The sequence below is a fragment of the Trichechus manatus genome, unplaced genomic scaffold, assembly GCF_000243295.1.
Source record: "Trichechus manatus latirostris isolate Lorelei unplaced genomic scaffold, TriManLat1.0 scaffold00110, whole genome shotgun sequence".
Lineage (NCBI taxonomy): Eukaryota > Metazoa > Chordata > Mammalia > Sirenia > Trichechidae > Trichechus > Trichechus manatus.
This window is the reverse complement of record NW_004444046.1, coordinates 5,936,598-5,951,016: the sequence shown is the minus strand read 5'-3', so window position 1 is coordinate 5,951,016 and position 14,419 is coordinate 5,936,598. Positions and strand designations below refer to the sequence as shown.

Here is a 14,419-nt window from a genome sequence, read left to right as displayed (position 1 = left end):
GGAAAGTGATGTGTTTTTCTAAACCTAGATAATGGATGTAAAGCAGTAAAATAGATTGCTTTTCCTCTTCTGGTCTGTATTTCCCTGTTAAATAAGGGAGATATTTATTTTCTGCCTATTTGATAAAGTTGCTGAGAACTGTAATGCATTTATATTTATAGAGAGCTTGAAGCTTTTTGGATGAAAGGTGCTAAATTATGGTTTATTGTTTACTGAATTTATTCGATGTGCCAAACTCCTGGGAACATTTACTGATGTTAATTAAAAACAGATAGTCCTCACTCTGACAGCTTACAGTGCCACTTCCAAACCAATAGCACAAACAGTTTGCATTCTGTTGTTGTAACTTGGGACTGCTTAGAGAACCATAGCTCTTTCTGACAGGGGAATGATCCTATTTTTGTAGGACAGATGAGTTAGAGTGCTGGGGAAAAACACAAAGATATTCTTGATGATGTCTGGACCACCTATCAGTTCCTATTTTAAAAATGACTTATACTATGAAGATTTTTCTCAATTTCCAAATACAACTTTCAGATTGGAAACTTACAAAAATAAAAAGTTCCCTTTTTGCTGTTTTAGGAGGAAATTAAGTTAAAAGTTTATGTTTAATATATTGTTTAGTGATCAATTTTTCTTTACAGGGATGGCATTCTAAAGCAGCCAACTGGAATCTATATGTTTTATTAACCCAACCTAGTCGAAGCTGTGAAAATGTAATTATTATTATGGCGTGTTTGCTTCCCTTGCCAGTTGGTGATGGAATTTTGTGGCGCTGGCTCTGTCACCGATCTGATCAAGAACACAAAAGGTAACACGTTGAAGGAGGAATGGATCGCATACATCTGCAGGGAGATCTTACGGGTATGTAACAAGTGGGGACTGGCCTCCCTCCCAATGTCTTAAGGTAACACTGGATATCAGGGAAATGTTGAACTTTGTTTTAAACCTTCCACTGGAATTCACAAACATATTGTAAATCTTTTTTAAGCTTTATTCTAACACTGGTGGTAGTAGTGGTAGTTGTGGTGATGGTCGAGTTGGTGTGAAAGTCTGCTCTAATAGAAATGAGAGCCATTCTGGATGCCTTGAGAGGGAAAGCTTGTGAAGGCCATGTGCACCTCCATTTAAAGGGCTAACATTGGGTAAATTCCCTTAACAAGGATTCATGTCCAATGGTATTTTCAATTAAAATCTGATTTTAGATCAGAAAGAAGGGTTACACCCAATAAATGAATTGTTTTGAGATATTTGATCATTTGAGTTTTCTGTTTGTAAGAGTTATAACTAATTTATCATAACTAATGTAGTGATGCCTTTCTACCACATATAGTCTGTAAAGGTTGTGTGACTTTAGCCATTTCAGTACATACAACCTAGTTTTAATGGCTTTTACCTTTTTTAAAAAAAAAAAAAAAAATTCTTTGAGACTTAATCACTTAAATCAACCAAAATAGCTGGGCAAGATTTTGCCTGTTGTCTGAGTTATACCCACAAAGCCTACACCAGACAATCTGGTCCGTTGTGCCTTATTTTCAAGGAGAAGTAATTGGGTATATTTTAGTTCCTTCATACTAGTTTAATTTTCTTAGTACTAATATAGAGGCTGTTATATGTCCACCAAACGTTCTTGCTAGATCTGCCTTAATTGTTACTTATTTGTAAACTCTACCTTCTTAATTTAAGAGAACAGAAGTTAAAACTGTTTTTCAATATGTGTCCAAGAAATACCTTTGAGAAATAGATTATGTGCTGTGATGGGTGGATGGATAAATGGAAGTTAAGGAAGAAGGAAAGAAGGGCATAAAAACATAATGTTTATTCATCAAATGCAAACCAGATCAGGCAAAAAACAAATAGAAAATGAAATTTTTAGATAATAACACTTATAACATAGAAATCAAATACTTAGAAATAAATTTACTGAAAGATATGAACTACTTTTACACTGAAAACTACAAAACATTACTGAGAGAATTTAAAGAAGACTTAATAATGGATGAGGTATACCATATTTATGGAGTGGAAGGCTTAATATTATAAAGATATCATTTCTTCCCAATTTGATACATAGTTTCATTGCACTCCCAATCAAAATACTAGTAGGTGTATTTGTAGGAACTGACAAGTTGAGTTTTAAAAACTATATGAAATGTAAAGGGCCAAGAATAGCCAAGGCAATCCTGAAGAAGAACCACAAAGCTGGAAGATCTATGATACCAGATATCACAACTTTTTATAAAGCTACTAAGTAATTAAGACAGAGAGGCATTGTCACAGAACAGACAAATGTCCAATGGAACGGAATCAGGAAACAGACCCACTGACATATGGGCACCTGATTTATGACATAGGAAATGCTGCTGTGTTGAAGAGGTTCTTTAATCAATAAATGGTGCTTCATCAACTGAATATTCATGTGAAAGCATGAAACTTAACACCTGCTTTAAACCATATTCAAAAATCAGTTACAGAGAGATTATAGATATAACTGAAAGGGATAAAAAAATAAAGCTTTTGAGAGAAAACATGGGATAATAGGAAAAAAGATTTCTTGAACAGAACATAAAACAAACTTTGAGGGGAAACAAGGAGGCATGACAGGCGATCTCCTTCACATCTAACATTTATCCCCAAGTCTTAATGTGCCATTGTATAAACTTAGTTTGAATTTCTGTCTGTTAAAATTTTGCTTCTAAAACAGCCCAGGCAAGGAGCGTATAATGGATTGTTTAGTTATCCAGACCACCTAAGAGGTCCCAAGAATCTATCAGTTTTCCAGGGCTGGTTCTGCCCAATACGCCTTCTGTACTGCTGGGTAACCCTACAGGGATCAGTCGTTTGATCCCAGGGTTCTAGAAGCAGCAGGGGTGTTTGATCCTGTGAGCATCTTTCAATAACCAACCATTTGCCAACAAGTTGATTCCAACTCTTGGTGACCCTGTGCGTGTCAGAGTAGAACTGCACTCCACAGGGTTTTCAATGACTGATTTTTTTCAGAAGTAGATCGCCAGGCCTTTCTTTTCAAGCACCTCTGGGTGGATGCAATTTCAATTAGCAACCAAATATGTTAACATTTGCACCACCCAGGGCCTTTAAAATGTGTGAAAACAGTGGTTTTCTGCCTTTAATACATTCTCCAAAGTGAAACTGGTGATTAAGATAAGGGACTCTCTCAAAGGAACATTTGATCACCGCAAGGTCCCTGGTCATGGGAAGTTTCAGAGATCAACCTCTGTGCATTGTTTGAGCTCATTAACTATAACCTTTGCCTCCCTTACATACTCTGTTATCTGCTTCTAATACTTCAGTGGTGAAGGAGGAAAGGGGTCTTCAACCCCTCTCTGAAGGGTTTGTGAGGTGTTCATATACTATGAAAACCATACATTTAAATCTGCTTGATACCTACCTTGAGCCAAACTGACTAGATAAGAAAGATAATATTTTAAGACCCAAATCTGTATCTCAAACTGTCCTATCATATTGCTTATATTTACTTACATCCCTAATATATACATAGATCTTTTTGGACGTCGGTATTCTCATGCTGAATTTCTTCAACAGGAGAATTCAAAAATTGATTTTGCTGCTTTTGTGTCAACTTCATCTTTTATACCCTGCTTTTGTTGTTGTAGAGAAAATTAAAATTTCAGGAAATACAAATAATAAAATGACAACACTTGTGTACCCGATACATTGAATCAGCAGTGTTAGCATTGTCATCATTTGTGTGAAAATGCAAATCTTAGATTATTTTAGATTATGATTTCTCTGAGAAACATCTGACTACCTTAGAGTAAGTCTATAGCTCTTAGAACTCATACCACAAAGACTCCAAAACCCGAGTAATTCATTCAGAAATGGAACACAGTCAGGTTTGGATAACACAAACGATTGTCTCATGTAACGAACACGAAGTCACGGATGTCCGTTGGCAGTGATAATGGCCAACGAAGGAAACAGAGACTGTTTTCCTTTTTTACTGTGAACCAATTTGGCTAGAGCCAATGGGAAATTTCTTGACTGCTCTGAAAAAAGTTTTATTGTACTTCATTAAAATTGTATCACAGAGGTAATATTGTTTAATTTTTAAATTCAATATTGTCCCCCAAAAATGTGGGGGGTCCAGTTAAATAGAGCTAGTTTTCTGTACAGAGTCATTGCAGATATTCCTATTACAAACTAGCAAAAATAGGCAGCCCTCACGTTTGGTGTCCTCGGTGTTAACAGAAACTTGTGTGTATTGGAACCGTATCTCCATGCAGTTCAGTGGTACCTGAGATCAGATCTGATATGAAAGAATAGCAAGAGCTGCCTTTTAGTTCAGTTCACATTGACCGGTTGCCTATGGTTTAGGATGGCGCTGTGAACGCATGAAAGATGTGAATATAATTTTGAAAGTATCTTTGGATAAGTTAAATTTCTTTCTTTCTTCTTCTTCTTCTTTTTTTTTTTTTTTTTTGGATCATCAGTGTCCAAAATAATTTATTTGCATTTTGATTTATGTTCCTGTTAACTCTTCTCAACTCTCCACCACTCCAGGGGCTGAGTCACCTGCACCAGCATAAAGTGATTCATCGAGATATTAAAGGGCAGAATGTTCTGCTGACTGAAAACGCAGAAGTTAAACTAGGTAAGAACAGAAGCTAGTGAGCCTGGGAAGTGCAGGAATTGATAGGATTATTTCAACAGCATTGTTATTGTTTTATTTTTTTGTAATGAATGTAAATTTGTCACTGTGAATTTGAAGGTCATTGTGTTAAGAATGGAAATGAAAATGTCCGTTTAACATTTCCAAAAGCATTAAGAGTCAGTTAGTATGCAGTATGGTGAACAGCACTGTGTGCTTAATAGATGTGTAAAAATAATCAAATTTTTTTTAGCAAAGACCATTTAGATTAGATGTGAGTGAAATGGTCTCCTACATTTTATAGGTGGTTTACATGGTTGCAGCTGTAACAAGACAATCATGATATCTGATTTTTTTGGTTTAAAGTATCCACAGTTAGATACATTCAGAATAACTAGTTCCTGCTTCATTCACCTACATTTTAAGTTGTATTTACATTGATTTTGTTATTAACTAGGGCACCTTTGCAAAATGGATGCCCAGCTTCCCACTTTTGATTGCATTCTGATCATCTCACCTCAATCTGCCAGAGTCATCAGTGAGGGAATCCTTTTCTTTGGTGCTATCCATTGGAGTCCTTCCCATAACAGACCTGGGATTATCCAGATAAAGTAGAGAATTGCCACATGCATTTGCCTGCTTGGCATATATAAGTGAGGGCATAAACTGACAAATATCCTTTAAGAAAAGTTACAGGATATATGATTTATCATCTAGAAAAAAATCTTTGTACATATGACTGCTTATTTTCAAAGAGATTTAAATACTTTCTATGTTTATATCCCAAACATTGGCCCTTGCCTTTTTATTAAGACATATTTCCATTTTGACTTAGCATTGGGGTGACAACTTTTGTCTTATGAATATTTTTTTAAATACAAAATTATACATTATATAGACTAAGCAGGTATGTATGTGCCTGCTAGGTAAGCTGTCCTCAGAATATTCACTCATCACTAGTTAACAGTTATTTGTGAAAAGTACATTGTATGCCAGGCCCTGTACCAGATATTTATATATAGATTATGTCACTTAAATATCAGAACAGCTCTATGTAGATATCGTCATCTTCATTTTACAGACTGGGAAACCAAAACTCAGAGGTTAATGTACTAACCCTAGGTCGCATCACTAGTAAGCAGCAGAAATAGGATGTACTCTTTGGCTGTCTGACACCAGAATCTGAGTACTAATTACTATCCTTTGAGCAAATGATTTGCGCTCAACTACTAACCTAAAGGTTGACAGTTTGAACCCACCCAGCGACACTCAGAAGAAGGGCCTAGTGATCTACTTCCCTAAAGATTACTGCCAAGACACTGAGCCAAAAAACAGAAAATAACAAATATTGGGGAGGTTGTGAGGAGATTGGAACTCTTATGCACTGCAGGTGGGAATGTAAAATGGTACAATCACTATGAAAAATGACATGGCACCTCCTTAAAAAGCTAGAAATAGAAATACCATGTGATCCAGCAATCCCACTCCTAGGAATATATCCTAGAAAAATAAGAGCTGTCACAGGAATAGACATATGCACACTCACGTTCATTGTAGCATTAGTCACAATAGCAAAAAGATGGAAACAACCTAAGTGCCCATCAACAGATGAATGGGTAAACAAATTATGGTACATACATACGATGGAATACTATGCAACGATAAAGAACAATGATGAATCCATGAAACATCTCACAACATGAATGAATCTGGAGGGCATTATGCTTAGTGAAATAAGTCCATAACAAAAGGACAAATATTGTATGAGACCACTATCATAAAAACCCAACAAAAGTTTAGACGCACACAAAAAAAATCTTTGATGGTTACAAGGTAGCGGAGGGGTGGGCAGGGGAAATCACTAACTAGTTACAGACAAGTTAATTTTGGTGAAGGGAAAGACAACACACAATGTAGGGAAAGGCAGCACAGCTTTACCAGGCCAAAGTCATAGAAGCTTCTTAGACACATCCAAACACCTTGAGGGACTGAGGGACTGGGGCTGAGGGCTGTGGACCATGGTCTCGGGGGACATCTCGGTCAATTGGCATTAAATAGTTTATAAAGAAAATGTTCTACATCCAACTTTGGTGAGTAGTGTCTGGGGTCTTAAAGGCTTGCACGTGGCCATCTAAGGTACATCTATTGGCCCCATCATGTTAAGAGCAAAGGAGAATGAAGAAAATCAAGGACACAAGGAAAATATTAGCCCAAAGGACTAACAGACCACATGAACCACAGCCTCCACCAGCCCGAGCCCAGAACAACTAGATGGTGCCCAGCTACCACCACCAACCGCTCTGACAGGGATCACTATACAGGGTCCTGGACAAGCAGGGGAAAAATGTAGAACAAAATTCAAATTCCCCAAAAAAATGACCAGACTTACTGGTCCGACAGATACTTGAGGAACCCCTGAGACTATGGTCCCTGGACACCCTGATAACTCAGAACTAAAGCCACTCCTGAAGTCCACCTTTCAGAAAAAGATTAGGCACATAAAGCAACAGTAACACACTGAGGGATGTGCTTCTTAGTTCAGTCAAGTATACGAGACCAAATGGGCACCACCTGCCCAGAAGCAAAGACGAGACGGCAGGAAGGGACAGGAAAACGGGACAAATGGGGATACAGAGAACCCAGGGTGAAAAGGGAAGGGGAAGGAGTGCTGACACATTGTGGGGATTGCAATCAATGTCACAAAACAATTTGTGTATAAATTTTTGAATGAAAAACTAATTTGCGCTGTAAACTTTCACCTAAAATACAATAAAAATTAGAAGCAAATAAAAAGATAACAGCCAAGAAAATCCTGTGGAGTAGTTCCACTCTGTAACACATAGGGTCACCATAAGTCGGAATCTACTCAACAGCAATGGGTTTGGTTTTGGTTGCAGCCAAGGTTACCTTTTATTTAATACCTATTTTTGAGTCCCATAGAGTCTTGGTGTATCCAAATACAACACACTATACTTTCCTTATCAATGCACTTCATCCATTTAAACATGCAATTTTAAAATTCATCTTGTCTCCACATAAAGCCAAAGATTGTAGACAATATTCATTTGTCTTTTCTTAAATAGTGGACTTTGGAGTCAGTGCCCAGCTAGATCGAACAGTGGGCAGAAGGAATACCTTCATCGGGACTCCCTATTGGATGGCTCCAGAAGTTATTGCTTGTGATGAAAATCCAGATGCCACATATGATTTCAAGGTATGATTTCTTCATTGGTTTTCAAAATCATGTCTAACATCTCACCCCGAGACTTGAAATGAGAGAATTCTCATGTCTTTGGGTTTATGATTTATGTAATCCAAGGGAGAACTGAAAAACATTATTTGAATTTAAAATTAAAAGACATTCAAATGTGAATCTTTTTAATGAATTTGGCCATTACATCTGACTGCTTATCTGTAAAAAAATTTTTAACTATTTCTTACATTCTTTCAAATTTACTCTTGCTTTTTATTATTGGAAGATCTATTTCCATTTTGGCTATAGTTTAGTTTTGGCAAAGTGTATATTTTGATTGATTTTTGTGTTAACAGAAACCAAGGTATGAACTTGTTGTCTTGGGTCATCTTCTTCTGATGAAGAATAATCAGACTTACTGATTTCTGTATTGTTCAAAGTAATTCCTGGTGTTTCTCATCAATGAGAGAAAACCAAGTAGAATGTTATCTACTTTATGGTCTTTCAGTACCCCGTTGTGGTGTTTGTTAGAAATTTGATTTGTGGCTTGTTACTTTATATCATCAACTGAAAATTTGATGGTAAATTCAAAGCGATGTTCAAGGAGAGAGGTGACAGTCACCCCCTTCTCCCAAGAAACTCTCCTCTTTTCCATTCTGATAGTCAGTAATCAGACATAGTTCAAGGTTACTACCCTGTCGACAGCTGCAGTGTTAGGTGATATTGTTTTCATTCATTGCAGCTAAAAGTAAAGACATTAAAATTGGGGTCAAATAGGATCTAGTTGCTGTGGGTTTTGGACCATGTGTAGGTTGAGATGCCCCTCTGTGGTCTTTGTGTAGGTTACAGGACAACCTTGGGCAAAACTTGATATTACTTGGTTGGTTTACTAGATACATGGACTTTTCAGTAAAGGACTTTAGTGATTATCTCTAAATAACCTCATCTTGCAGATGAGGAAACTGAGATCTGAGGCCTTCGAAAGACCACAGCCAGTTAGTGATCTTGTCAGAGCAGGAACTTGAACCTGGGTCTCCCAACTGTCTATTCAGAGCTCTTTCCAAGATATTTACCTGCTCCTCTATAATGTGCTCTTATATAAACCTCCAACTCAACCAAAAAAAAAATCTGCCTCTGAAGAGTATATTTGAAGAATGCTTCTTTTAAAGAACATTTTTAGTTTTCCACATGAAAAGCCAAATAAGAATAATGCGAGGGTATTATTGAAATTAGGTCACAAAGATACAAACATTGCAGTGTCTTCAGGACCCAGTGTCCCTGGGCATCAACAAAATTATTTGCCTCTTTGGGGAAATGCAAGCTTGAGTGTCTGAAAACAACAATCTCCTGTAAATTTCCTCCTTCCTTCAAAGTTAGTCACTGTAATAACCTGACAGCAATCTGTCTGAAGACAGCTGCCAAGTTAAAAATTAATCTCCTGCTAAAATAAATGTCATTTATTTAAACTGCTAATGATAAGCACGTTTAAATAATTTAATCTGCAGATCCCTCTAGAGGAACTACTACAAAATATAGGTCCCAGACCAGATATGTGTATCATAATTGGCTATAAGCAATTCTTCAACCTGTAGTTATATTTAACCAAGTGCAAACCAGTCTACATGTGGGGCACAGATATTTCAGACTGCTTTATAAGATATCATGAGGAATCAGAGTGCTTCCACCTTTGACCCTGAGCTTCAGCTTTTAAATATTTTGACTATATATTGTATATGGGACTTTTGCTTTGTGGCATTAGGGAGATTTCCAGTAGAGTAACTAGAAGAGAACTTCCTTCTGGCCAAGCCCAGTCTCTGAATTCAGCTAACATCTTGGTCCTGTTTCCTCAGATTATGGCTAAGGAATATAGTTGGGGATCAGTGAAAAATTTTGGAGACCAGTTAGTGGACACAGCCTGGTGTATAAGTAGCCACAGTGGGTATCAGGCTAAACTGTGTGATTTCAGAGGTGCCAGAAGGTCCGCTTGACTCTAAGTGTAACTTGAGACATTAAAATTTGCATTAATTTGTGCATCTTTTATTAAAAAATAAAGAACCCTGATAGGGAAAACTGGTTAAACTGTATCAGTCATTTACACCTCAGTGTGAATTAATTTATCAGGTCTTGTCATGGGTACAGGTTGATACAAGGGAGGAAGGAATTGTGGCAAAGAGTATGAGTTTCACTGGTATTTATGGGTAAAAGAAGAAGCATCATCTCAAAAGGGTAAATAAGGAAGACAGGGTAGAAAGGAAGGTCTGGGGGTTCTTTGAAGATTCATTTCAAACACTTCACAGTTTGTGGACCAGATAAGAAGCTATTCTTTAAATAGTCCTATTGTTTTTTTCTCGGCATACTGTATCTTATCCTTTTGTTGTTGTTGTTGGTTAGGATTCTTAGGGATGTGGTCTGTCACCATAGGACAACTTGACGATACCTTGACTTTCAAAATAGTTTGTTCATCCACTTAGCATGTTTTTACCGAGTACACACTGAGCAGATATTTACTGAGTACACACTGAGTGTAAGGAGTTAACCACACTTCAGTTTTCGACTTGAGAGTTCACTTGCTGTCCCTCTGTGTATGTAGCCGTTTTGACCTGGCTATGTGTTCAAGCTTCACACACTGATGTCACACTGTTGGGTTCTCGAGTGGTGTAGATGCTTGCAACCTAGGGGGCATGTTTGGTTAAAAGATGGCTCGAAGTCAACTGGACTTTGTTAGGTTCGCCTCATAAAAGCCCTTCCTTTAAAGTAAAGATAAAATGCAAAAGAGGGCGGGGTATAGTTTGATTTTTATTATTTGATTTATATTTATTGACTGTTACTCATTTTTTATTATTTGATTTGTCTAAGTGTCTTTAAAAACTGCAGTCAGTTAATAAAATCTTTAAAAACTACGATAAATTAATTTAAAAAACTAAAGTAATGCAATAAAATAAGGGCCTTTGTCAAAAAGTAGTCTGAGGAGCTCCTGGTTTTTATTGCAGTCTGGATTTGTCTGCTGTCTACTGGGCCCAGAGAATAAGCAACTGAAAAGAAAGCCTCTCCTAAGGAGGAGCACCAGAATCTCATTTGCCTGGTGTGTTCAGTTTCCCTGAGAGGCCCTTCCTTTCTTGTTTTCAGAAATTCTGTCAAAACACGCCAAGTGAAAGGAAAGGTTTCATTTCCCTGATAAGTATGTGGGGCAATAATGAAAGCTTTTCCATTTAATAAGAAGCATTTGAAAGATTTAAAATTAATAAAACAGTTAAAAATTCCTGGGCTGTTTAAGTTGTTATTTTTTAAACTTACTTTGAATTTCATTTCAGTTGGATAGGATTTGTCAGGTCTTTTATAGTCCTACATATTTATTGATTTACGAGAACCACCCACTAAAGAAAGTTCTCCACGGTCAAATGCTCATCAATAAGGACCTGGTTAAATAAAAACTAGAGTGTCTGTATAATGGAATACTACGCAGCTATTTAAACAATGAGGAAATGTGTATATATGGGATGTGAACAGATCCCAAGATACAGTGTTAGGTGCAAAACAGCTTACAGTATGGTACACACTGTGTAGTCTTACTTCCCCCGCCCCCTGCTCTCTCGCTATGTATATATTTAAAAAAAAAACAAACAAACCTGTTGCTACCGAGGTGATTCCGACACATAGAAACCTTATAGGACAGGGTAGAACTGCCCCATAAGGTTTCCTAGTCTGCTTTACAGAAGCAGACTGCCACAACTTTCTCCCACAGAGCGGCTGGTGAGTTTGAACCACCAGCCTTGAGGTTAGCAGCTGAGCACTTAACCAGTGCACCACCAGGTGGTTTTATATATTTATAAATATATATAAAAAAACCAAACCCATTGCTGTCGAGTCAATTCCAACTCATATATAGATATATATAAATTTATAGACATAGGAAATCTAAAAACATCAGTTTACCTCTGAATAGGTCATGTGGATGGAATGGGGAACTTAAAAAATTTATTTCATGTATCTTTCTGGCCTGTCTTAATTTTTGTCATATACAGGACTTGCTTTTACATTAAACTAGTAAAAGTTCAAAAGAAGCGCAATGAAATGGCGTATTTATCCCACACCCCCTGGGTTCCTGTTCTCAGGCCCTGTCTGTGCTGATGTTGTATATTATTTTGACTGTAATAATAGCCTGACTGTGATGCAAGATGTTCTGTGAGAGAACAGTATACAGATTGCAGAATGGTGCATCTACATTTAAAACAAGCCCTGGCCTCTCTCTACTGATCTTAAAACAAAGGCCCTATTCCTGTTTGGTCAGAAAGAAGGTGTGATGCAGATACCATCTTATCCCCAGTGGAAAACTGGAACTTCTACACAACATATTTCCTGTGGCTCCACATTCACATCCACCTAATACAGAATTCCCAGTCAGCCACAGCCAGTGCAACCTCCAGGCAGCATGCTGATTCCCAGTTGGAGAGAATAAGCTATTCTTCAAACATTATCACTTTGGTCAGATAACAAATGTGGACGGACAAGGGACTAAAGATTTCTACCGTCAGTTTGTTTTATGTGTGAAATGGGTTTATTAATAATTACCTTTGCTTGATACCCTGAGTAACCCTGAGCTCACCTTAGTTCACTTATATATAACGTAGTATGTAAATACATAGCATAGTAAATGAGAGGCAGGCTTTTGAACTCACCCGGGACTGGTTTGCAATGTAGACTTTGCCTCCTGTTAGCTATATTACCTCAGGGAAGTTATTTAACCTCTCTGAGCCTCTGTACAATGGGAATAATAAATGATGTATTACAGGGTAAAAATACAGTGAGTTAATGTATATAAAGGGATTAATCAGTGCCAAGCATTTGGTAAGTACTCAATTTGTGTTTATGTTTAAAATTACTGCTATTTGGCCATTTTTGACCCCAAACCCAGCAATTTCATGTAGTTCAACCTCATATGTATTATACACCTCTAGTTGTCTGCTTGTGTGGAGCCAGATCTGCTTGTCTATAAATTCTACCTCGAGATTAAGGTGCATTCCTTAGAGACCACACACTATAAATATAATTTTCTTTTTCCAACTGAATCTTTCTGAAAAGAGAATAAACTAACCATGAATAAGTTATCTAACAAAAGACAGTCTTCTGGTCTTTGAAACTTGGTGGAATCCACTGTGCCACTTGTGCCAGTTATGAAGCTTTGTCTCTCAACTCCAGACCACCTTCCTCTCCTCTGCTTTGGGATGATGGGGTTAGGACTCTGCTAACCCCCAAACCTACCTAGAGGTGCCTCGGAAGACAGGTGTGGCGATCTGCTTCTGAAAGGTCACAGCCTTGAAAACCCTATGGAGCAGTTCTACTCTGGACACGTGGGACCGCCATGAGCCAGAAATGACGCACCAGGGACAGCAACATCTGGCTTCTTATTAGGCTTTGCCAGTAGGGATAGCCAGAGGGAGCCTAGACTGCAAGGCCGGAAAAGGAAGGAGGACATGCCTCCTCCTGTTAGCTTCCTGTAAGCTTCCTCTTTATGTCTTCTCCATCCCAGTGATTTCTTTGAAAACCAATAAGTACTAGAACTCATTGCCACCTTACCTAGTTCAGGTTTACTACTTGAACTGATAGTTGAGGATAACTGGTCCTAAATAAATACCTACTGTGTACCCTCATTGCACTAGGCAGATTGCATACATTATCTTACTGAATTCTAATAACAACTCCTCAAGATAAGCATTCTCTTCTCTAGTTACAAGTGAAGAAATGGGCTCAGACGAGTGAAGTGGCCTGAGCTAGCTGTTGTGTCAGAACGGATAGTCAGACCTAGACCTGTCTGGCTGCCCCGTGTGAATGCTTTCTGCCACACTGGGCACACCGAGGTCCTTTTCCTGTGTCACACTGTCTCTCTTTCCTTGTGGGGTTGTTCAGCCATCTGAGAGTGATGCTTTTCTTACGTGGCAGCACAGCCCCAGAAGGAGTACTCTCTCATTCTGTTCAAGTTGCCTGGGTGCCAGCTGGCCCCCCACCAGCCAGCAGCCGTGTGCTTGCCTATGCCTCCTAGAGGCACTAGAATTTGTCTCTGTTCTGTTTGTAATGCACACAGGACTGGGCTATTAATCATGCCACAGGCCAGGCTGCACAGCACCTCTGGAATAATGAATTACCCAGCTCCTGCCAGAATGAGTCACACCGTGGCCATGGAGGAAACTTATCTCTCCCTCACTGTCCTCATCTTGTTCTTCCCTCTTCCCTTTCTCATCTCCTGTGATCTGTCTTGCCAGTTGTAATTGGAGCATTTTCTCCCGTATTTCAGTTCTGAAGTCTCTTTGGGACTTGCTAACGTATCCAAAGACTTAAACAAGGCCTGTCAAGGACATTTATTGCTTTCTAGCATGGGCAGTTAAGTGTAGCTTACAAGCAGTTTTGGGTCTATATGGCCAGGAATATAAATGTGCCTTTTGGAAAACCAGAGAATACCACAAAAAATGACTTTAATGATGATATCAAAGGCAGGCTTAAAGAAGACACAGTCTCTGCCCTGGACATGTTTCTTGGCAAAGGATGCACAAGTAGTTGGGATGGATGTTGTGATCTTTGGTTTGAAGGGGGTGGTTTGGGGG

At 38.3% G+C, this 14,419-nt stretch overlaps 1 protein-coding gene across 12 annotated transcripts in view; it reads left to right on the top strand.

The window, feature by feature from the left end:
- TNIK (TRAF2 and NCK interacting kinase) overlaps positions 1-14,419 on the top strand; it is a 469,288-nt gene that overhangs the window by 325,733 nt on the left and 129,136 nt on the right. For all 12 annotated transcript variants that reach the window (XM_023737917.1, XM_023737914.1, XM_023737916.1 and 9 more), the window contains 3 exons: positions 754-864; positions 4,543-4,633; positions 7,714-7,844. In XM_023737917.1, the coding sequence (XP_023593685.1) occupies positions 754-864; positions 4,543-4,633; positions 7,714-7,844 (333 nt within the window). The remainder of the gene's footprint in view (positions 1-753; positions 865-4,542; positions 4,634-7,713; positions 7,845-14,419) is intronic.